This window comes from Salvelinus sp. IW2-2015, unplaced genomic scaffold (genome assembly GCF_002910315.2).
Source record: "Salvelinus sp. IW2-2015 unplaced genomic scaffold, ASM291031v2 Un_scaffold1707, whole genome shotgun sequence".
Lineage (NCBI taxonomy): Eukaryota > Metazoa > Chordata > Actinopteri > Salmoniformes > Salmonidae > Salvelinus > Salvelinus sp. IW2-2015.
Window position 1 is genome coordinate 65,244 of NW_019943098.1, and position 23,967 is coordinate 89,210.

General features: G+C 43.7%; 2 protein-coding genes and 1 long non-coding RNA gene across 4 annotated transcripts; 2 read left to right on the top strand and 1 right to left on the bottom strand.

The window, feature by feature from the left end:
• Positions 1 to 1,275: 1,275 nt before the first annotated feature.
• Positions 1,276 to 8,146, bottom strand: LOC112071746 (ras-related protein Rab-39B-like). Of its 2 annotated transcripts, XM_024139180.2 has the most exons (5): positions 7,693 to 8,146; positions 5,806 to 6,039; positions 4,573 to 4,753; positions 4,302 to 4,427; positions 1,276 to 3,444 (listed from the first exon to the last, which is right to left on the bottom strand). In XM_024139180.2, the coding sequence occupies exons 2-5, from the start codon at positions 6,018 to 6,020 to the stop codon at positions 3,325 to 3,327; spliced, it is 642 nt and encodes a 213-aa protein (XP_023994948.1). In that variant the 5' UTR covers positions 6,021 to 6,039; positions 7,693 to 8,146; the 3' UTR covers positions 1,276 to 3,324. The 2 variants fall into 2 exon arrangements, with proteins under 2 accessions (XP_023994948.1, XP_023994949.1); XM_024139181.2 differs by lacking the exon at positions 7,693 to 8,146 and having other exon boundaries at positions 5,806 to 7,686.
• Positions 8,147 to 10,149: 2,003 nt separating this feature from the next.
• Positions 10,150 to 16,612, top strand: LOC112071748 (ras-related protein Rab-38-like). Its single transcript, XM_024139182.2, has 4 exons — positions 10,150 to 10,816; positions 15,077 to 15,207; positions 15,738 to 15,887; positions 16,397 to 16,612. Exons 1-4 carry the CDS (start codon positions 10,624 to 10,626, stop codon positions 16,610 to 16,612), a joined length of 690 nt encoding a protein of 229 aa, XP_023994950.1. The 5' UTR covers positions 10,150 to 10,623.
• A 235-nt stretch (positions 16,613 to 16,847) lies between these two features.
• On the top strand, positions 16,848 to 19,335 carry LOC139024615 (uncharacterized). Its single transcript, XR_011475948.1, has 2 exons — positions 16,848 to 17,243; positions 17,295 to 19,335. It is a non-coding gene; the product is annotated as an uncharacterized lncRNA (long non-coding RNA).
• Positions 19,336 to 23,967: the final 4,632 nt, after the last annotated feature.

Here is a 23,967-nt window from a genome sequence, read left to right on the forward strand (position 1 = left end):
TTACACAAATCAAGTAGATGAAAAGGTGGATGATAGCAGTTCACCTTGCAGTTATTACACAAATCAAGTAGATGAAAAGGTGGATGATAGCAGTTCAACCTTGCAGTTATTACACAAATCAAGTAGATGAAAAGGTGGTGATAGCAGTTCAACCTTGCAGTTATTCACAAATCAAGTAGATGAAAAGGTGGATGATAGCAGTTCAACCTTGCAGTTATTACACAAATCAAGTAGATGAAAAGGTGGATGATAGCAGTTACCTTGCAGTTATTACACAAATCAAGTAGATGAAAGGTGGATGATAGCAGTTCAACTTGCAGTTATTACACAAATCAAGTAGATGAAAAGGTGGATGATAGCAGTTCACCTTGCAGTTATTACACAAATCAAGTAGATGAAAAGGTGGATGATAGCAGTTCACCTTGCAGTTATTACACAAATCAAGTAGATGAAAAGGTGGATGATAGCAGTTCATCCTTGCAGTTATTACACAAATCAAGTAGATGAAAGGTGGATGATAGCAGTTTCACTTGCAGTTATTACACAAATCAAGTAGATGAAAAGGTGGATGATAGCAGTTCATCCTTGCAGTTATTACACAAATCAAGTAGATGAAAAGGTGGATGATAGCAGTTCATCCTTGCAGTATTAACACAAATCAAGTAGATGAAAAGGTGGATGATAGCAGTTATCCTTGCAGTTATTACACAAATCAAGTAGATGAAAAGGTGGATGATAGCAGTTCATCCTTGCATTATTACACAAATCAAGTAGATGAAAAGGTGGATGATAGCAGTTCATCCTTGCAGTTATTACACAAATCAAGTAGATGAAAAGGTGGATGATAGCAGTTCATCCTTGCAGTTATTACACAAATCAAGTAGATGAAAAGGTGGATGATAGCAGTTCACCTTGCAGTTATTACACAATCAAGTAGATGAAAAGGTGGATGATAGCAGTTCATCCTTGCAGTTATTACACAAATCAAGTAGATGAAAAGGTGGATGATAGCAGTTCATCCTTGCAGTTATTACACAAATCAAGTAGATGAAAAGGTGATGATAGCAGTTCATCCTTGCAGTTATTACACAAATCAAGTAGATGAAAAGGTGGATGTAGCAGTTCACCTTGCAGTTATTACACAAATCAAGTAGATGAAAAGGTGGATGATAGCAGTTCAACTTGCAGTTATTACACAAATCAAGTAGTGAAAGGTGGATGATAGCAGTTCATCCTTGCAGTTATTACCAAATCAAGTAGATGAAAAGGTGGATGATAGCAGTTCATTCTTGCAGTTATTACACAAATCAAGTAGATGAAAAGGTGGATGATAGCAGTTCATCCTTGCAGTTATTACACAAATCAAGTAGATGAAAAGGTGCCCTAGAGAATCAGTAGTATACACTCACCCATTCAGAGGAAAGCAACTTGATCAGATTATGAACACAATCTTATTTCAATCTCATCCCTCAGAGACGAAGGAATCATAGTTTTTTCTGAGAAAGAAATTGACCTTGAACACAGTGGCTACAAAACATCTTCAACTGAAAATAAAATGTAGGACACCATTTGTTACAACGCAGCAAGTTCTGTCCCTCCACCTACTTGTGCCCAAACCATTTCATGTTTCAGTTACCAAACCAGAAAGGTCATTGTTACATCGTCTTAGTCATTAACAAAATGTGATTTTATTTTTGGAATGAATGTCCTTATTTCTATACTGATTTGAGATATTGAATGCACATGTCTGTTGCCATACTTGTTGTATCTATAGAGTTAACTGTAATTTAGATGTCTGCAGGTGTGGAATTATAGGTAATGTGTTGTTTTTAGAGTATGTCCTCCTAGCTGTCTCTCCACTGTTACCATGGGTTCCTCCGCTAGATTCCAGAATCACTAGGAGGACAAGTTCCAGCGTCATTATGAGTCATTGTTCAAACGTACTAAAATAAATAGTCCTCCCCTGTTGTCAGTTTGACCCTCCTCAGGGATTTGGATTCTTGCAAAGAGGACAGGTTATGTACCGGTACTCAGGGATGCCTAATATCCCCTTATAGTCCACCTTTTACTGGGTCGTATTCATTAGTGCACACCATTTAAAAAACAAAGTGTTTTGCAAAAAAAAACAAGAGTTTCTTATTGGTTCAGGTTGTCCCTTCCTGTTTTGTCCATTTCCTCCGTTTGATGTGAAGTGAATACGTCCCTGGAGTCACTTTGTCCACCTGTACTGTCAGTCAAACAGTCGTTCCCTTACATCCCTGTCCAAAGGGTCCATAAAGTCCATTATGGTGTTGGATAGGGATTGTACAGTGGTAGTTGGATGATGGGTGAAAGAAAGTAAAGAACCACAGAGTTTGAGACCAGATTTAGTTTCCTTTGGGGGGAGGGGAGAGACTGAGAGCCCCCTCCATCTTAGTCTCCTTTAAACTGAATCAAAAATAATGTCGTTTTGGCCAAACCTTGCCCAACCATGGTGTGCGATGCTTTCTGGCTGTATAAATTGTGTTATGGGATTGCATATTGGAAGAAAGGAGATGGGGAAACCAGGGATCTATACTACATGGCCAAAAGTCTGTGGACACCTGCTAGTCAAACACCTCATTCCAAAATCATGGGCATTAATATGGAGTTAGTCTCTCCTTTGATGCTATAACAGCCTCCACTCTTCTGGGAAGGCTTTCCACTAGATGTTGGAACATTGCTGCAGGGACTTGCTTCCATTCAGCCACGAGCATTAGTGAGGTCGGGCACTGATGTTGGGCGATTAGGCCTGGCTCACACTCGGCATTCCAATTCATCCCAAAGGTGTCCGATGGGGTTGAGGTCAGGGCTCTGTGCAGGCCAGTCAAGTTCTTCCACACCGATCTCGACAACCTGTGAGCTTGTGTGGCCTACCGCTGAGCCGCTGTTGCTGCTAGATGTTTCCACTTCACAATAACAGCACTTGACTGGAGCAGCTCTTGCAGGGCAGAATTATAACAAACGGACTTGTTGGAAAGGTGGCATCCTATGATGGTGCCACATTGAACGTCACTGAGCTCTTCAGTACGGGCCATTCTACTGCCAAGTTTTGTCTATTGAGATTGCATGGCAGTGTGCTTGATTTTATACACCTGTCATCAACGGGTGTGGCTGAAATGGCAGAATCCACTAATTTGATGTGTCCACGTACTTTTATCCATGTAGTGTAGTTGTGGGTAGGATCCCTCCATCCTGATGCAGATCAGCAGAGGGAAATTGCTAAACTAGAGAGCTGAAATGGATCCAGGAGGACCTAGGTGAAACCAGGCTTGAGTCAGGGATCTCTCTAGTGATCCCTCCAGATCAGCAGAGGCACCGCCGGTCGCTCTTGGTGACCTCCTCGGAGGAGTGGACCACGTTGGGGACGAAGCCGCTCTTCACCCCTTCCCAGCCCTCCTGGATAGTGATGTCACCACTCCTCACCTAGGGCCAAGATATCAAGGTTAAGAGGGACGACGACGTATTCACATGCAGAGGCTTTCGATTAATTAACCAAGGTAACACTTTTATTTTACAGCCCAGTATTAGTAGTGATGGGGGGGGGGGTGGTGGGGGTCGATAGTTACATATCGCAATATTATTCTCCAAGTATATTTACTGTTTATTTATTGCTACTGTAGGTAGTGTTAACTAGCGCTAGTTGGCTATACCTGCTCCAAATCCCATAGCTTGTTCTCCATCTTCTTTCTAAATAGTGAGCCAACATGCTATTTGTTTCCCTGACTGACTAAAACTCATTTTCTCCTGCTCTCTCTCGTCTCTCTGCAGCAGACATATAGTGAGCCAACATGCTATTTGTTTCCCTGACTGACTAAAACTAATTTTCTCCAGCTCTCTCTCGTCTCTCTGCAGCAGACATATAGTGAGTGATATGTTTGGAACATCATCATCGCAATAAAATCACAGAATCGAATAGCAATACATATAGAATCGTGAGAATCACAATACATTATGTATCGGCACCTAAGTATTGAAATACTATTGTCGGTATTGTAATACTATTGTCGGTATTGTAATACTAGTGTATCGTGAGGTCCCTGGCAATCCCCAGCCCTAGTAATTATCAGGTATTTATTTTGAAATGACTTGTTAAAATGGCAATAACCTAATAATTGTATATTAATTTCCAATTTAGTTTCTTTGAGATTCATGTTTTCACAAGCGTAGGTTTGTACCAGTGTATGGGACCAGCCCATATTGCTTTAATAGCCAAGGGTTAGCATTGAAAATGTGAATCCATTTTGATTCTTCACTCGGGTTGAGGAAGGTTATCTCCTCACCAGGTGGAAGATGTCCCTGGTCAGCTCCGTGAAGGCGTGCTCCACATTGATGGCGTCGCGGGCCGAGGTTTCTACGTAACGCATCCCGTAGGCACCGGCGAGTTTCTCAGCTTCCTGACGAGTCACCTGGCGATTTTTAAAGGTAAAGATTTGATTTTATTGTCTGATTTCATAGAAATGTGTTTCAGGCGTCATTTACAGTGTCCTTAGTTAGGGTGAGGATTATTCCAACGCTCAATCAAACACACAGACACACATTCCGATAGGCTACCTGACGCTGAGGCTCCAGGTCACACTTGTGTCCGACCAACAGGAACACGATGCTGTGTGGTTGGACGTGACTCCGGGCCTCCTCTAGCCAATCATGAACGTTCTGGAAGGAGCGACGGTTTGTGATGTCAAACAGCAGGAGCCCGCCCACCGAGTTACGATAGTAGGCTCTGGTGATGGACCTGAGAGAGGGTTGAGATGAGAGAGAACATGACATATAGATGGACTATTGGCTACTAAGCTGAGCCTGGATGACATGGCAGATCACAGTGGAGGATAGAAACATCCACATCATTGAGGAAACATCTGAGATGTTATCAAGAGTGTTACTGTTGCGTCACACTCATCACAAAGACAAAAAGAGTGTCGTTCTGAACTAAAAGAAGAGTGTGTGAGGGAGAGAGAGGTATTAGGAGACAGATATAAAGGTTAGAAAAGGGGAGAGAGGGGGTAGCGAGGGAGAGGGAAAGTTTGGCAGAAGAGAAAATGTGAGAGGCGGGAGGGAGGGAGGACAGGAAGGGGAGAGGAAGTGGGAGGAGTGATATGACAGGCAGGCAAGGTGTGGGTGGATAGAGGGAAGGGGAGGTGGAAGAAGAGGACTTCAAGAAAGAGAGAATGAAGATAAGAGGCTGGTAAAATATTCATAAACCGTTGAAATGAATCAGAAGACACAGATATAGAGCAGGAAATGGAGACAGATGGAACGCTGACGAAGCAAGTGTGTGTGTGTGTGTGTGTGTGTGTGTGTGTGTGTGTGTTCAAAGGCTGTTACCTATTTAAATGTAAAATGTATATTTATTTATGAAAAAAGGGTCCTCATATACTTGTTTTGTATGTTCTAGAAATGTCTATCAGGCCTATTTAGGCATGCATATCCAATGTGTTACTGATGTTCCAGAAAGTAAATATTGAAATAGGCCAATAACCGCATACCCTTTGTACTTTGCATAATAAGGCTCTTTTAACTAGTCAATAACCCTAATCAGTAGTGCAATGACACAACCTGACTTCAGTGTAGACCTCATAGTCTTGTTGGACAAGAAGCAGCAGTGACACACCAGAGCGCGTTGTCATTCGAAAGGAAGGCTATGATAGATCACTACCGAAAACAGTTAATATTCGACTATAAATACCTGTCAGCATCCTTAGACCCCCCCTCCCACACACACACACACACACACACACACACACACACACACACACACACACACACACACACACACACACACCATACCTGAAGCGCTCCTGTCCCGCGGTGTCCCAGATCTGTAGCTTGATCCGTCTCCCCGGCTCGATCTCCACCAGGCGAGAGAAGAAATCTACGCCGACTGTTGGGTCGCTCACCTGGGCGAAGCGTCCCTCTGTGAACCGCCGGATCAAACACGATTTCCCCACCGTCGAGTCCCCAATGACGATGAGTCGGAACTGGTACAGCCATATCGCCTCCATGGTGACTACTGTCTAGCGTCTGTCGTCGGGTGAATCAGGCACGTGGAGAGAGACACAGGCGAATGGACGCACAAAACCAGAGTCAGACAGTTAACCCGTAACAACAGTGTTCACTTAGGGTCCCCAGAAGGTTAGAGACGGCCCTGCCTTTGGTGATGAGAAAAAAGGCTACACTCCTCATCTTGATTTGGCCATGGTTTTTAACTAGGCCCCCAGTGTTACAATTAAGCAATAATGCCCGAGGAGGTGTGGTATATAGCCAATATACCACAGCTAAGGACTGTTTCCTCTGCACGACGCAATGTGGAGTGCCTGGATACAGCACTTAGCTGTGGTATATTGGCCATATACCACAAACCCTCGAGGAGCCTTATTGCTATTATAAACTGGTTGCCAACGTAATTAGAGCAGTAAAAATACATGTTTTGGCATACCCGTGGTATACAGTCTGATATACCATGACCTTCAGCCAATCAGAATTCAGGGCTCAAACCACCCAGTTTATAATGCCTATTATAGCCACATGTTTAATTACAAGCATGTGACTATTGGAAATCCGATATGTTGGCCAACTTTCAAGTCGCTTGATTTATCTGTTACCTATTTGATAGTCTGTTTTAGGTTATCAAGGATTTATTTGATTTGCTGATTATAAAAAGCACTGTTGAATTTCCCTCTAAGAAAAATAAAGTTATTTCATTCTAGTTGTAGCCAGTGAAAAGTATGTAATATAGCTAACATATTTTATTCTATAATCTATTCTATTCCATGTTCTATAGACCTATGCTTCTTGAAAACCCCACAATGCAAGAATTTATTATGGTATTGCATTCTATGCACAGGCCTGGTTATCCAGCCATCACACTGCCTCTAGTGCCAACTAAAGCCCACCGACACCACCTCACTCTGCTTGGCCGGGGGATTACACAGTCCGCTTAATATGCAAACACTCGGCCTACCGTGGCCACACAGATAGAGAATAACCATAATACCCACCCCCATAGCTGTTGACTCAGCCCGGATATAGGCTTTAGCTAGGATCTCTGGAGCATTGACACGGACAGTTGGCTGTAACCTATTACAGTCACCTATAGAGGACAAAACTATGTCTATTGTGGAGCATACCGTGGATGTGGCTCATTTGGTAGCGCATGGCGCTTGCAACGCCAGGGTTGTGGGTTCGATTCCCACAGGGGACCAGTATGTAAATGTTTCCACTCACTACTGTAAGTCTCTCTGGATAAGAGAGTCTACTAAGGGACTAAAATGATATTTCCCATAAGGTGCTTTTGGATTCAAATCAAACGTTTTTTTACCAGACCTACCAAGGTCAACGAATGGGCCCCTCCATTTTTCCTTATGGCAGGATAATTTATTATTATTATTATAGGGATAATTCAACCTGATCTGTCAGTAATGGGGAATCGAGTGGAGAACAGTAGGCTAGGATAGAATCTACACGATCATTTGATACTGAACTTAACCACAACATCCCATCTGTCCCTCTCATTATAGGCTTCCAAGACCAAGCAGTGTAGCGTCATCCACTTTATTCAAAGCCCTTTCTTATTTCTCCCATCATTATCCTGAAATTAAAATATATTTTATTGGGATCTAGGTCACAATTAGGAGAGAGGCCTATAGCCTAGAACATGGAATGGTTTCATCTTACGTTGTTTTGTTGCGGCGTTCAGAACCCGAATGCTGCAGGTTCCATCGTATCGAGAAGCTCGTCTCCTCTTTCGTAGATCAAACGCCGGAAAAACGTCTTACAACAACACATAAACCACCGTTTACAATTCCCCTGGAGAGATCCAACGACGGGTCTAATGTGTCATGTCTTTATTACGGTTTATAACGATAACAACGGGCTCGAACGGCCTAGGTCTAAGAGAAAAATCCACAGCACGCTTTACTCCACAAACGGTTATTATTTGTAGACGGAAGTCTGCACTATTGTCTACAACCACACTCGTTTCGAATGTGATAAATTCGAAGGGTTCGTTTTTTCACTACTCTCTTTTTTTCGTTTCCTGTTTTTGAAGGCCGCAAAATGTTATGAAATGAATGTTGCTGTTGATGAAATGGCAGCGCTAGCAGCAGCATCACAGAACCTGACTCATTCCACTTCCCCAACCCGCATCAGCACCACGACTACCGTAAACATCAATATAGAGGCGGACCACCACTTTTCTCATCTCTACAAAAACCCACAGCGACACAAATAGCATAGAAGAAAACTCTAAGCCTAGGCCTATATATCAACTCTTGTTATAACACCATTATAAATATCGTATTTAAATGTTGTAGTTTTGTTTTTATAGCATATCAATCATTTCACCTGTTGTATGGCAACACTTTTTGGTGGGTGAAAACGCACTAATCCTTAATAACGAAACTGTTTATTCCCTACATACTGCCTACCAGACAGACCCGCTGATATAAAACATGTATTGTTTGTTCAATTGATTAAACGGTTTATAATTCTGCGTGTAAAATTGACTATTTTTGCGTTAAGAGGGACATGTCGGTAACCAACCGATGCTTGACAGTGCGCTGGGACGAATTTTTATTTATTTGATTTTACCTTTATTTAACTAGGCAAGTCAGTGAAGAACAAATTCTTATTTACAATGACGGCCTAACCCAGACGACGCTGGGCCAATTGTGCGCCGCGCTATGGGACAGCCGGGAATCGAACCAGAGTCTGTAGTGACGCCTCAGACCGCTGCTCCACTCGGGACATACACTGGTATATGTATATTTTTTTGTTTGCCCCTGTTGCGCTATGTTGCGTCAGAGCGATGGACAGACAGTACAGTGAACGCTTGGCTTGTGTTAACCTATCGTAGCAGGCGTAGAACGACCAGGCTTGTGTTAACCTATCGTAGTGGGCGTAGAAAGGCCAGGCTTGTGTTAACCTATCGTAGCAGACGCAGAAAGCCCATGCGTGTGTGGGCCAACACAACTTTATCGGTTAAAGGGGTGTGGTCGTCAAACAGCTGACGGCTGGGCAGAAGACGCTTCACGCTCAGAGGAATGGCAACTGCTTCTACTTGAGGCGAGCGCGCACTCACAGGCTGCTTGACCTAACTTGACAGCTGATGACATCACTTTTTATAACTTTTTTTGCACTAGATGGAATGGAAGTTGGGTAACAGGTGAAGTCACCAATACGGACAGTTGTGCGTGAATTCATTGGACGTGTATGGAAATAGAAAAAGTGAGAAAATAAATAAACTGGAATATTTTTTGAGAATGCATATTTGTAATAAGTGAGACAGGATGTGAATGTTTCTTTCTCTCTATCAATTAATGAACTAGTTTAGGCTAGAATATGTGGAGGATTGCCTTATTTGGCATACAGACAACTTCAGGTAATGGGGAAAAGGGAGCTGCTGAAAAGTGGACCCATATGGAATGGAAAAAAAGATAGACACTGACGTGGGCTCAGTGGTGTAAAGTATTTAAGTAAAAATACTTCAAAGTACTACTTAATTCGTTTTTTGGGGTATCTGTACTTTACTTTACAAATATATATTTTTCCTGACACCCAAAAGTACTCATTACACTTTGAATGCTTAGCAAGACAGGAAAATTGCCTAATTCACACACTTATCAAGAGAACATCCCTGGTCATCCCTACTGCATCTGATCTGGCAGACTCACTAAACACATGCTTCGTTTGTAAATTAAGTCAGAGTGTTGGAGCATGCCCCTGGCTATCCGTATATTAAAATAAAAAAATACGATAACATTATGCCGTCTAGTTTGCTTTATATAAGGAATCTGAAATTATTTATACTTTTACTTTTGATACTTAAGTATATTTTACCAAAACCATTTACTTTTGATACTTAAATATATTTTAAACCAGATACTTTTAGACTTTTACTTGCACTTGAGTCATTTTCTATTAAGGTATCTTTACTTTTACTCAAGTATGACAATTGGGTACTTTTTCAACCACTGCTTGGACAATTTGTTTCTTTATGTATTTTCCATTACATTTTTGTATGTGGACAACTATGTTGTGTAGTTAGCCTTTATTTGATCGGTTAAAGGGGTGTGGTCGTCAAACAGCTAACGGGCAGAAGAAGCTTCATGCGCAGAGAAACGGCAACGACTTCTAGAAAAGTTGAGCACGCACACAGACCGCAGGCTGTTTGACCTCATTCGACAGTTAGTTAATGACTTTGCGCTGACGGCACTTTTTAGTAGTTCTCCTTTTTGCGCTAGATGGAATGAAGGTTGGGTAGCAGGTGAAGAATCACCAATACGGACAGTCGTGGACTTGTATAGAAATAGAAAAACGGAGAAAATATAAATAACTTCTGGAATATTTTTGAATAAGTGAGACAGGATGTACATGTTTTCTCTCTCTGTCAATTGATTCGTATACTATCTTGTGTAGAATTACCTTATTTGTCATACAGACAACTTCAGTAACGGGAAAAGAGTGCTGCGAAAAGTGGACCCATATGGAATAAAAAACAACTGAAAAAAGAGACACTGGCTTTTGGAATATTTTTTTCTTCATGTCATGGACAACAATGTGGTGTAACTAGACTTTATTGTTATTCTACCAACCCATAACCCAACCATGCAGCAAGAACGCTTGCTCAAGGTCCTGGTCATCGGTGACTTGGGTGTCGGCAAGACGTCCATAATCAAGCGTTATGTCCATCAGATATTCTCTCAACATTACCGGGCCACCATAGGAGTAGACTTCGCTCTCAAAATCCTCAATTGGGATCACAAGACCGTGGTGCGTCTGCAGTTGTGGGACATAGCCGGTTAGTAGCCTAAATTAATTACCTTATTGTAATTACCTACCCTACGTCGCCTACCTTTTTGCTTTTATAACTGTATTTCATAAAGACACACAAGTCTACAATATGTCACGCACTTAGGCCATGCTCCACGTTAAATGGTATCGGCCACTCGGTTGGTAAGTTAATTACGTGTAACTAAAATACCCTGTAGTTTTGTAACGTTTCTATTTTTATTTGACACATAGAAGTCTTCACAATTAGGTTAAGTTCTTATTAATCAGTAGCAAATGATGCCCAAAACGCTGGCATACCACGCACGCCGGACAAAGGCGCGCGCACAAGCACCTTTATATTCTCGAGTCTTTGTAATTGACTGTGTGTGTACCAGAAGTCCTCACTAGAATAGTAAACCAACTAGCATTCAGAGAAGTGAGGATATTTTGCCAGTCCTCACTTGTAAAAATTTTATTTTAGGTTTAGTGGGTAGAATTAGGCTTAAAATTAGAGTTAAATTTGAGGTTAGGTTTAGGGATTATGGGAAAATAGGATTTTGAATGGGAATCAATTGTTGGTCCACAAAGTCTTCTCAGGTATAGTAAAGCATTGCTGTGTGTACTTTAGCCCATCTGTCAACAGAGCAGACTGTCGATGGGGCTGTATCATTTAGACTTTTCCTCCTAATCATCTCCACCATAGATAATGACATCATCACACCATGTCTACCAGCTGTCAGTGTGTATGATGATCAGTCATTCACACGCCAGGGCTCCGTTGAGAGTAGGTGTACTGATCTGGGACCTGTCCATATAATCGTATTCATTATGATCTAAAAGGGGAAAGTGTATGATCGATCATTCTCATGCCAGGGCTCCGTTGAGAGTAGGTGTACTGATCTGGGACCTGTCCATATAATCGTATTCATTATGATCTAAAAAGGGAAAGTGTATGATTGATCATTCTCATGCCAGGGCCTGTCTGTATTTTTTTAATAAAGCTGATCTAGGGTCAAGATGTCCTTTTAGATCAAAATGAATTGGAGTATACGGACAGGTGGGAATCTGATCCTAGATCAGCACTGTTACTCGGAGACACTTTATACATACAGCCCCCAGGTCCCCTGCCACGTCCATATCATCCTATTTATTATCATTTATAGACCAGCGTTTCCCAAACTTGGTCCTCGGGACCTCAAGTGGTCCACCTTTTTGTTTTTTTGCCCAAACACTACACAGCTGATTCAAATGATCAAAGCTTGATGATTAGTTGATTATTTCAATCAGCTGTGTATTGCTGGGTCAAAAACCACACACCTGGCCTCCTGAGTGGTGCAGCGGTCAGGTATAGCATCGCAAGGCTTGAGGCGTCACTACAGATCCGGGTTCAATCCCAGGCTGTGACTGGCCGTGACTGGGAGACCCTTGAGGCGGCGCACAATTGGCCCAGCGTCGTCCAGGCTAGGGGAGGGTTTGGCCGGCCAGGATTTCCTTGTCCCATTGCTCTCTCGCGACTCCTGTGGCGGGCAGGGGGCAGTGCACGCTGATGTGGTTGCCAGTTGGACGGTGTTCCTTCCGACACATTGGTGTGGCTGGCTACCAGGTTAAGTGAACAGTGTGTCAAGTAGCAGTGCAACTTGGCAGAGTCGTGTTTCAGAGGACGCATGGCTCTCGACCTTCACCTCTCCCGAGGCCGTACGGAAGGTGCAGCGATGGGACAAGACTGTAACTACCAATTTGGAGATCACGAAAAAGGAGTAAAAGCAGCCCCAAAAATGTTACAAAAACCACAACAACGTGCACCCCTTGGGGTCCAGAGGACCGAGTTTGGGAAACGCTGCTATATAAGGACAGAAAACGGATCCTACATCAGCAGAAACGGATTCTACATCAGCAGAAACGGATCCTACATCAGCAGAAACGGATCCTACATCAGCATAAACGGATCCTACATCAGCAGAAACAGATCCTACATCAGCAGAAACAGATCCTACATCAGCAGAAAACGGATCCTACATCAGCATAAACGGATCCTACATCAGCATAAACGGATCCTACATCAGCAGAAACGGATCCTACATCAGCAGAAACGGGTCCTACATCAGCAGAAACGGATCCTACATCAGCATAAACGGATCCTACATCAGCAGAAACGGATCCTACATCAGCAGAAACAGATCCTACATCAGCAGAAACGGATCCTACATCAGCAGAAACGGATCCTACATCAGCAGAAACGGATCCTACATCAGCAGAAAACAGATCCTACATCAGCAGAAAACAGATCCTACATCAGCACTCCTGCCCTGAGCCTCATTGTCAATAGGAGTCCTAAACAGTTTGTCCTTAGGGCTATGTGTTTAAAGCTCATTGGCAACTCATCTCTCCTGTAGAAGCAGATGTGGACTTAGTGAATGGAGATAGACATTGTGGGATGGCACAATGCATGCAGGCAGTGGATCGACAGAGATGGTGTGGTAAACAGAGATGGTGTGGATCGACAGAGATGGTGTGGTAAACAGAGATGGTGTGGATCGACAGAGATGGTGTGGTAAACAGAGATGGTGTGGATAGACAGAGATGGTGTGGTAAACAGAGATAGACATTGTGGAATGGCACAATGCGTGCATGCAGTGGATAGACAGAGATGGTGTGGTAAACAGAGATCGACATTGTAGGAAAACCTGTCAGAAAAGCCTTGCTAATCTGATGTTATTCAAGCAATGCATGTTAGCAGCAACCGCTACACTATACAACCAAAAGGATGTGGACACGTGCTCATTCCAAAATCATGGGCATTAATATGGAGTTGGTCCCCCCCTTTGTTGCTATAACAGCCTCCACTCTTCTGGGAAGGTTTTCCACTAGATGTTGGAACATTGCTGCGGGGACTTGCCACATATGCTCTTGTAGCTGAATGGAAGAAGCATGAGTGAGGTTGGGCACTGATGTTGGGAGATAAGGCCATGCTTTCTGTCGGCGTTCCAATTCATCCCAAAGGTGTTCGATGGGGTTGAGGTCAGGGCTTTGTGCAGGCCAGTCAAGTTCTTCCACACCGATCTTGACAAACCATTTCAGTATGGACCTTGCTTTGTGCACAGGGGCATTGTCTTGCTGAAACAGGAAGGAACCTTCCCCAAACTGTTGCCACAAAGTTGGAAGCACAGAATCATCTAGAATGTCATTGTATGCTGTAGCGTTAAGATTTCCCTTCATTGGAACGAAGGGGTTTAGCCCAAACCATGAAAAACAGCCCCAGACCATTATTCCTCTTCCACCAAACTTTACAGTTGGCACTATGCATTGGGGCAGATAGCGTTTTCCTGTCATCCGCCAAACGTAGATTCGTCCGTCGGACTGCCATGTGGTGAAACATGATTCATCACTCCAGAGAACGCGTTTCCAGTGCTCCAGAGTCCAATGGCGGCGAGCTTTACACCGCTTTGCACATAACATTGCACATGGTGATCTTAGGCTTGTGTGCGGCTGCTCGGCCATGGAAACTAATTTCATGAAGCTCCCGACGAACAGTTCTTGTGCTGACGTTGCTTCCAGAGGCAGTTTGGGACTCGGTAGTGAGTGTTGCAACTGAGGACAGATGCTTTTTACGCACTACACGTTTCAGCACTCGGCGGTCCCGTTCTGTGGGCTTGTGTGGCCTACCACTTCGCGGCCGAGCCACTGTTGCTCCTAGACGTTTCCACTTCACAAAAACAGCACTTACATTTGACCGGGGAAGTCTAGCAGGGCAGAAATTTGACGAACTGACTTGTTGGAAAGGTGGCATCCTATGACGGTGCCACGTTGAAAGTCACTGAGCTCTTCAGTAAGGCCATTTTACTGCCAAAGTTTGTCTATGGAGATTCAGCAACGGGTGTGGCTGAAATAGCCAAATCCACCAATTTGAAGGGGTGTCCACATACTTTTGTATATTTATATATAGTGTTTTTCATTACACATCCTGAATGGAATGTGTTGTTGTTAAGAGAGAGCCTGTTCTCTCTGTCTCTGTCTATCTAAATGTTTGCCCTAAAATAGCGTGTCTGTCTATCAGCTGGTTTTCCCCGGTATATTAGTATCATGTGAGAGAGGTTAACTTCCAGGATAAATTACATTTACACACTAGAAAACTCACTTATATACACGCACGCACACACACACACACACACACACACACACACACACACACACACACACACACACACACACACACTTAGCTGATTACATAATTTTATTGAAAAAGATTGTTGTTGTAGTTCTAGGTATATCATTGTTGTTGTGTCCCCAGGCCAGGAGCGCTATGGCAACATGACGCGGGTGTACTACCGTGAGGCTGTGGGTGCGTTGGTGGTGTTTGACATGACACGGGCCTCAACCTTCCAGGCTGTCCTCAAGTGGAAGAGAGACCTCGACTCCAAGGTTACTGACAAGTCACGCTTAGAACATGCTTATAACCAGTAATAATGTATTATACCTGGTGGTGTTTGACATGACACGGGCCTGCAGTTTCCAGGCTGTTTTCAAGTGGAAGGGAGACCTCGACTCCAAGGTCTAAGACAAGGGACATAATATGCTTATAACATGCTTATAACCAGTTGTAATGCGCCGCGCGTGCATGGAAATAACAAAGAACAGAAAGAAATAGTAGATTCTGATGAGGCTCAAGTTCTGTTTACATTTAATAGAGCTTTGTTTACATTCCCCCTTCACTCTTCCATTTCACCCTTCCCTCCTTCATTCCTATCTGTCTTTTTCTCTCTCTCTCTCTCTCTCTCTCTCTCTCTCTCTCTCTGTCTCTCTCTCTCTCTCTCTCTCTCTCGCAGCCAGTGGCTACTGTCATATTTGCTAATAATAACCTTTGTTAACATTTTATAAAGACCTTGATCAGTCAGTCTCTCTCTGTCTCCACAACTCCGTCTCACCACTCCTTCATCCCTATCTCCTCCCAGGTTGCTCTGGGTAACGGGAGGCCAGTTCCGGCCGTCCTATTGGGTAATAAGTGTGACCAACTGAGCACTGGTCTCTGCTCCAAACTGCCCAAACTGGAGAACTTCACCAGAGACCACGGCTTCGTGGGGTGGTACGAGACCTCAGCCAAGGTGAGAGGTCAGAGGTGAAGAGGTAAAAAGTCACGACATGGGGTCGCGGCATAGGGAGGGATAGGTCTCTATTGTTGCTGTATGGAGTGTATATCAGGGGATTTATGCTTTATGTTAGATGTTAGCAGACAGTGTGTCCGTGTGTAAGTCTTAACAGAGCTCATTCATAGAATGTAAATACCTACTAACTGCTGGCTGAGTGAGGGGCTGTAATTATAAACTGTCTTTTTACCTCTCCCTCTGTCTCTCTCTCTCTCTCTCTGTCTCTCTCTGTCTGTCTCTGTCCGTCTGTCCGTCTGTCCGTCTGTCTGTCTGTCTGTCTGTCTGTCTGTCTGTCTGTCTGTGTACTTTATTTACAATGGTGTTTGTTCTTCACTGGTTGCCCTTTTCTTGTGACAACAGGTCACACATCTTGCTGCTGTGATGGCATTCTGTGGTATTTCACCCAATAGATATGGGAGTGAAAATTGAATTCTCTCTTTCTCCCCCCATCCCACTCCCCCTCGCAGGACAACACCAACATCGATGCGGCCATCATGTGTTTGGTAGAGAGCATCATGGCGGTAGAGGAGGAGAGGTTGTCAGGTGGAGATCCTAGAGACCACAGTGTCCTGCTCCTACCACGCTTTGACTACAATATGAAAGAGAGGACAGGGGTGCCAGGGTGTGATGGGTGTAATAAAAAGATTACTCTGCCGGGACGGAGAGAGATGGGGGATATCTGAGGGGGAGGGAGAGAGAGACAGGGGAGAGAGAGAGGGGGAGAGAGAGAGAGAGGCAGGGGGAGAGAGAGAGGGAGCAGGCAGGGGGAGAGGCGGGGGAGGGCAGGGGGAGAGGGCAGAGGGAGAGCAGGGGCAGAGAGGAGAGGGAGAAGGAAGGGGAGAGAGAGAGGGAGAGGCAGGAGAGCGTGGGAAGAGAGAGCCAAGACAATAAGAAATAGAAAGGAGAAGGCAGAGGAGGAGAGAGAGAGGGAGAGGCAGGGGGAGAGAGAGAACATTGGATATAGATGGATTATTGCTGAGCCTGGATGACATGGCAGATCACAGTGGAGGATAGAAAGATCCACATCATTGAGGAAACATCTGAGATGTTATCAACAGTGTTACTGTTGCGTCACATTCATCACAAAGACAAAAAGTGTCGTTCTGAACTAAAAGAAGAGTGTGTGTGAGTTTAGTAATCATAACCCCCAACATTAGACTTCTGCCTCTACACAGCTTTGTCCAGTATAATGTTCAACAAGCCTTTTAACAGAAAGCTTTAGCCAGGTCACACCCACTAACAAACAGCTAGAGAAAATGTTATTGTCTGTGATGATTAAACCGGAAGGCTGAGAGGAGTCAGTCAGTCAGTTATGTGTCCATCAGTCAGTCAGTCAGCCAGCCAGCCAGCCAGTCAGTCAGTCAGTCAGTTATGTGTCCATCAGTCAGCCAGTCGGTCAGCCAGCCAGTCAGTCAGTTATGTGTCCATCAGTCAGCCAGTCGGTCAGCCAGCCAGTCAGTCAGTCAGTCAGTCAGTCAGTTATGTGCCCATCAGTCAGTCAGCCAGCCAGTCAGTCAGTCAGTTATGTGTCCATCAGTCAGTCAGTTATGTGTCCATCAGTCAGTCAGTCAGTCAGTTATGTGTCCGTCAGTCAGCCAGTCAGTCAGTTATGTGTCCGTCAGTCAGCCAGTCAGTCAGTTATGTGTCCATCAGTCGGTCAGCCAGCCAGTCAGTCAGCACATGCTCATGTACAACACATACTATAACAAAGTGATGACTTACAGTTGAAGTCAGAAGATTACATACACCTTAGCCATATACCTTTAAACTCAGTTTTTGTTGTTGTTTTTTTTACAATTCCTGACATTTAATCCTAGTAAAAATTCCCTGTCTTAGGTCAGTTAGGATCACCACTTTATTTTAAGAATGTGAAATGTCAGAATAATAGTAGAGAGAATGATTTATTTCCGCTTTTATTTCTTTCATCACACTCCCAGTGGGTCAGAAGTTTACATACACTCAATTAGTATTTGGTAGCATTGCCTTTAAATAGTTTAACTTGGGTCAAACATTTCTGGGTAGCCTTCCACAAGCTTCCCAAAATAAGTAGGATGAATTTTGGCCCATTCCTCCTGACAGAGCTGGTGTAACTGAGTCAGGTTTGTAGGCCTCCTTACTCGCACACACTTTTTCAGTTCTGCCCACAAATGTTCTATAAGATTGAGGTCAGGGCTTTGTGATGGCCACTCCAATACCTTGACTTTGCCATTTTGCCACATCTTTGGAAGTATGCTTGGGGTCCTTGTCCATTTGGAAAACCCATTTGCCACCAAGCTTTATCTTCCTGACTGATGTCTTGAGATGTTGCTTCAATATATCCACATAATTTCCCTTCCTCATGATGCAATCTATTTTGTGAAGTGCACCAGTCCCTCCTGCAGCAAAGTACCCCCACAACATGATGCTGCCACCCCCGTGCTTCACGGTTGGGATGGTGTTCTTCGGCTTGCAAGCCTCCACCTTTTTCCTCCAAACATAACAATGGTCATTATGGCCAAACAGTTCTATTTTTGTTTCATCAGACTAGAGGACATTTCTCCAAAAAGTACGATCTTTGTCCCCATGTGCAGTTGCAAAACGTAGTCTGGCTTTTTTATGCCGGTTTTGGAGCAGTGTCTTCTTCCTTGCCGAGCGGCCTTTCAGGTTATGTCGATATTGGACTCGTTTTACTGTGGATATAGATACTTTTGTACCTGTTTCCTCCAGCATCTTCACAAGGTCCTTTGCTGTTGTTCTGGGATTGAAGTGCACTTTTCGCACCAAAGTACGTTCATCTCTAGGAGACAGAACGCGTCTGATTCCTGAGTGGTATGACGGCTGCGCGGTCCCATGGTGTTTATACTTGCGTACTATTATTTGTACAGATGAACGTGGTACCTTCAGGCGTTTGGAAATTGCTCCCAAGGATGAACCAGACTTGTGGAGTTCTACAATTTATTTTCTGAGGTCTTGGCTGATTTCTTTTGATTTTCCCATGATGTCAAGCAAAGAGGTACTGAGTTTGAAGGTAGGCCTTGATATACATCCACAGGTACCACTCCAATTGACTCAAATTATGTAAATTAGCCTATCAAGAAGCTTCTAAAGCCATTACATCATTTTATGGAATTTTCCAAGCTGTTTAAAGGCACAGTCAACTTAGTGTATGTAAACTTCTGACCCACTGGAATTGTGATACAGTGAATTATAAGTGAAATAATCTGTCTGTTAACAATTATTGTAAAATGTACTTGTGTCATGCACAAAGTAGATGTCTTAACCGACTTGCCAAAACTATAGTTTGTTAACAAGAAATGTGTGGAGTGGTTGAAAAACGAGTGCCTAAGTGTATGTAAACTTCTTACTTCAACTGTACCTCTGTCTCTCTCTGATGACTTGGTATTAATAAACACTTTTTGACAAACAGTACTATTTTGTGATTGGCATTTTCTTCTTAATATCTTTAGTATTAAGCAATATCATTAGTATTGTGCAAAATAGCACCAGCTGTGCGTGTGTGTGTCAGTACTAGTATGCTTGGCATCTTAAGCTGTGCTGTTGCCTGTTGCAATAGAAAACCCAACTGCCACTCCAGGCAGGCTAAAGCAAATGCTGAAGATATTTGACCATTTGAAAGATTTTAATGGATACCATTTCTATGTCTCTACCCGTTTGAAATGGGTTGAAACTCTCAACCTCAACACGATGTGAAGAAAATGAACTCACCAACCAGACCAGGACATCGCCAGTCTGCAGCTGCGCGTGTAAAGTGGTTCAAACTCGGACTATCCACATGAGGTGGAGAAAGGAGAAAACTCCCCTCTTAGACAGTCACTGGTACAGCTAAGTAGCAGTTCTGAGGAATTAACACCCATGGAGACCAGACAAATAAGAAGGACATTGGGACCTCTTGTGGACAATCAGAGCATTACAGACACAGCAGACACCATCCAAAACCCTTAACAAGAAGGCTTGGATCCGACTGAGATAAACGACGAATGAAGGCATTTCACACGTTAATACGTTCATGATTTCTTACTCCAAACGGGCGGCGGTTTGTGTGAAAACTATATGATTAATGTGAGAATAATTCTGAAATGGTGTAAACTATCAGTGGTGTAAAGTACTTAAGTAAAAAGTAATTTAAGATAGTACTTAAGTTGTTTTTGGGGTATCTGTACGTTACTATTTATATTTTTGGCAACTTTTATTTTTACTCCACTACATTCCTAAAGAAAATCATGTACTTATTACTCCATACATTTTCCCTGACACCCAAAAGTACTCGTTACATTTCGACAGGAAAGGGGTCCAATTCACACACTTATCAAGAGAACATCCCTGGTTATCCTTACTGCCTCTGATCTGGAGGACTCACTAAACAGAGAACATCCCTGGTCATCCTTACTGCCTCTGATCTGGAGGACTCACTAAACAGAGAACATCCCTGGTCATCCCTACTGCCTCTGATCTGGAGGACTCACTAAACATAAATGCTTTGTTTGTAAATGATGTCTGAGTGTTGGAGTGTGCCCCTGACTATACATCAATAAAAAGACAATGGTGCCATTTGGTTGGCTTAAAATAAGGCATTTGAAATGGTTTATACTTGTACTTTTGATAGTTAAGTACATTTTTAGCAATTCCATTTACTTGTAATACTGAAATATATTTTAAACCAAGAACTTTTACAATTTTACTCAAGTAGTATTTTACTGGGTGACTTTAACTTTTACTCGTCATTTTCTATTAAGGTATCTTTACTTTTACTCAAGTATGACAATTGAGTACTTTTTTCTAAACCAACCCCTATAATTCCATTATTAAACCCATTCAATAAAGGAAAAATAACCCAGGAATGAGAACCCAGGAATGAGAACCCAGGAAAAAGGACCCAGGAAAAAGGAAAAGAAAAGCTAAATACCTCTAACACCAAGCAGTGTTCACTCTGCCCTCAGAGCAAGTCCATGACGAGAAAAGGCAGTGCGTCACTTCTGCCCTCAGAGAAAGGTCCAGACAGACAGCAGTGCTCACTCTGCCCTCAGAGAAAGGTCCAGACAGACAAGCAGTGCTCACTCTGCCCTCAGAGAAAGCCGTCAGACAGAACAAGCAGTGCTCCTCTGCCCTCAGAGAAAGGTCCAGACAGACAGCAGTGCTCACTCTGCCCTCAGGAAAAGGTCCAGACAGACAAGCAGTGCTCACTCTGCCTCAGAGAAAGTCCAGACAGACCAGCAGTGCTCACTCTGCCCTCAGAGAAAGGTCCAGACAGACAAGCAGGTCTCACTCTGCCTCAGAGAAAGGTCCAGACAGACAAGCAAGTGCTCACTCTGCCAGAGAAGGTCCAGAACACAAGCAGTGCTCACTTGCCCTCAGAGAAAGGTCCAGACAGACAAGCAGTGCTCACTCTGCCCTCAGAGAAAGGTCCAGACAGACAAGCGTGTCACTCTGCCCTCAGAGAAAGGTCCAGACAACAAGCAGGGTTCACTGCCCTCAGAGAAAGGTCCAGACAGACCAGCAGTGCTCACTCTGCCCTCAGAGAAAGGTCCAGACAGACAGCAGGTGCTCACTCTGCCCTCAGAGAAAGGTCCAGACAGACCAGCAGTGCTCACTCTGCCCTCAGAGAAAGGCCAGACAGACCAGCAGTGCTCACTCTGCCCTCAGAGAAAGGTCCAGACAGACCAGCAGGGTTCACTCTGCCCTCAGAGAAAGGTCCAGACAGACAAGCAGGGTTCACTGCCCTCAGAGAAAGGTCCAGACAGACCAGCAGTGCTCACTCTGCCCTCAGAGAAAGGTCCAGACAGACAAGCAGTGCTCACTCTGCCCTCAGAGAAAGGTCCAGACAGACCAGCAGGGTTCACTCTGCCCTCAGAGAAAGGTCCAGACAGACAAGCAGTGTCACTCTGCCCTCAGAGAAAGGCCCGACAGCCAGCATGCTACTTCTGCCCTCAGAAGAAAGGTCCAGACAGACAAGCAGTGTCTCACTCTGCCCTTCAGAGAAAGGTCCAGACAGACCAGCAGTGCTCACTCTGCCCTCAGAGAAAGGTCCAGACAGACAGCAGTGCTCACTCTGCCCTCAGAGAAAGGTCCAGACAGACAAGCAGTGCTCACTCCACCCTCAGAGAAAGGTCCAGACAGAACCAGCCCATGTCTGCACTATCTGCCCTCAGAGAAAGGTCCAGACAGACCAGCAGTGCTCACTCTGCCCTCAGAGAAAGGTCCAGACAGACCAGCAGTGCTCACTCTACCCTCAGAGAAAGGTCCAGACAGAGCTGCATCTTTTCCTACAATGCCAGAACTATACAGACTTACGGGCAATTTTCTACCCCAAAATTGAAAACAAATACAAAGATTATGGAAATAAAAACCGAAAAGGAGAAAATACAATATCTATTGGGTGAAAAAAAAGCTTTGTCCCAGTGGAACGACCAACCAGGACAATAAGATTGTCTTATGGTAAAACTGTCCATGCCAATAAAGCCCTTGGAAATTTGAGAGAGAGAGCGAGCGAGTGGGGGGAAGAGAGCAGAGGGGGGAAGAGAGAGCGGGGGGGAAGAGACGGGGGAGAGAGAGAGAGGATGGGTGAGGGGAGGAGAGAGCGGGGAGTTTTTACAGTAGGTTATTGTTAAAACATTTTCTCACAAATCCATGGATAGTTTTTTCACAAATGAAATCATTCCATGTCTTTACAGGGTCTATATATCCAAAGTTAATCTCAGCACAGTCCTCCTGCCCGAATTGATCAGGCTGTCCATCATACCAGTACGTAGAGGATAAACAACACAGAGAACCAGACAGTCAGAAACTGTGGTGAAACATAAAGTTAAGCATTACAGCTTTAATAAAGCCATTACAGGATCAAGAGTGGGCCACCAACTATTTCAACTGCATTTTTATATGCAGTTGGTTTATATGATACATCTACAAAGCTCATTGAATGACATCTAAAAGTCTTGAAAATAATCTCTCTCCCTCTGTAGCTGGTCTTTCTCTTCAGTCAGGTTGTTGTAGCTGTCTGTAGCTGGTCTTTCTCTTCAGTCAGGTTGATGTAGCTGGTCTGTAGCTGGTCTCTCTCTTTAGTCAGGTTGTTGTAGCTGGTCTTTCTCTTTAGTCAGGTTGTTGTAGCTGGTCTGTAGCTGGTCTTTCTATTTAGTCAGGTTGTTGTAGCTGGTCTGTAGCTGGTCTTTCTCTTTAGTCAGGTTGTTGTAGCTGGTCTGTAGCTGGTCTTTCTCTTCAGTCATATTGGTTTTATAAAGAGAAAAATGCTTCTCTTCAGAGTCTCTTATCTGGAAAAGATTTGGTTGTTTAACAACAAAAGCGACACATGCACAACTATGGGGCAAAACAGATGGGGTTGGCTTATATTGTTAACAACATGTAAACTATAGATTGTCTCCATTGTTTATTGAAAGGGAGTGGAATCTGTAGTGACTCCTCAAGCACTGAGACCGCTGCGCCACTCGGGAGCCAATTAAAGCAGATGGTAATAAATATTAGCCTTTCTTGTAGGCCTAGCATATCTCCTGCCCAGTGGATCGCGCTGTTGAGTTTGGGCGGCATGAGGGGGAAAATGTACTATTCAGCTTCGTATAAGAAATGACTGAGGTGTTCTAACATATTACAGTCATACTATGCTACAGTAGACCTTTATGTTATTATATTTGGTTCTGTAAAATACTAATAAATCGTTATGTGATATTGGGAGACATTGATTCATATTGATTAACCAATAGTACTTTTTTTTCTTTTTTGTATTTAACCTTTTACTAGGCAAGTCGGTTAAGAGCAAATTCTTATTTACAATGACGGCCTAGGAACAGTGGGTTAACTGCCTTGTTCAGGGGCAGTATGACTGAATTGTACCTTGTCAGTTTGGGGATTCGATCCAGCAACCTTTTGGTTACTGGACCAACGCTCTAACCACTATGCTACCTGCTGCCCCATAAGTGATGAGTAAGACTATTAGGCTTAGGCAACAGATCTTGATGACTCTTTGAATCGATTTGAGCGCCCTTCATGGTGCTGAAAGGACAGCACCGTAACCAACTGGTCACATATGCCC

Excerpts from the sequence above, each read along its gene's own strand:
- LOC112071746 (XM_024139180.2), bottom strand. The coding sequence starts at position 6,020 with ATGGAGGCGATATGGCTGTACCAGTTCCGACTCATCGTCATTGGGGAC. Across the intron at positions 4,428-4,572 it reads ACCTGGAGCCTCAGCGTCAG|GTGACTCGTCAGGAAGCTGA; the intron begins GTAGCCTATCGG and ends AAAAATCGCCAG. Across the intron at positions 3,445-4,301 it reads CCAGGGACATCTTCCACCTG|GTGAGGAGTGGTGACATCAC; the intron begins GTGAGGAGATAA and ends TCTTGGCCCTAG.
- LOC112071748 (XM_024139182.2), top strand. The coding sequence starts at position 10,624 with ATGCAGCAAGAACGCTTGCTCAAGGTCCTGGTCATCGGTGACTTGGGT. Across the intron at positions 10,817-15,076 it reads GCAGTTGTGGGACATAGCCG|GCCAGGAGCGCTATGGCAAC; the intron begins GTTAGTAGCCTA and ends TTGTGTCCCCAG. Across the intron at positions 15,208-15,737 it reads AGAGAGACCTCGACTCCAAG|GTTGCTCTGGGTAACGGGAG; the intron begins GTTACTGACAAG and ends ATCTCCTCCCAG.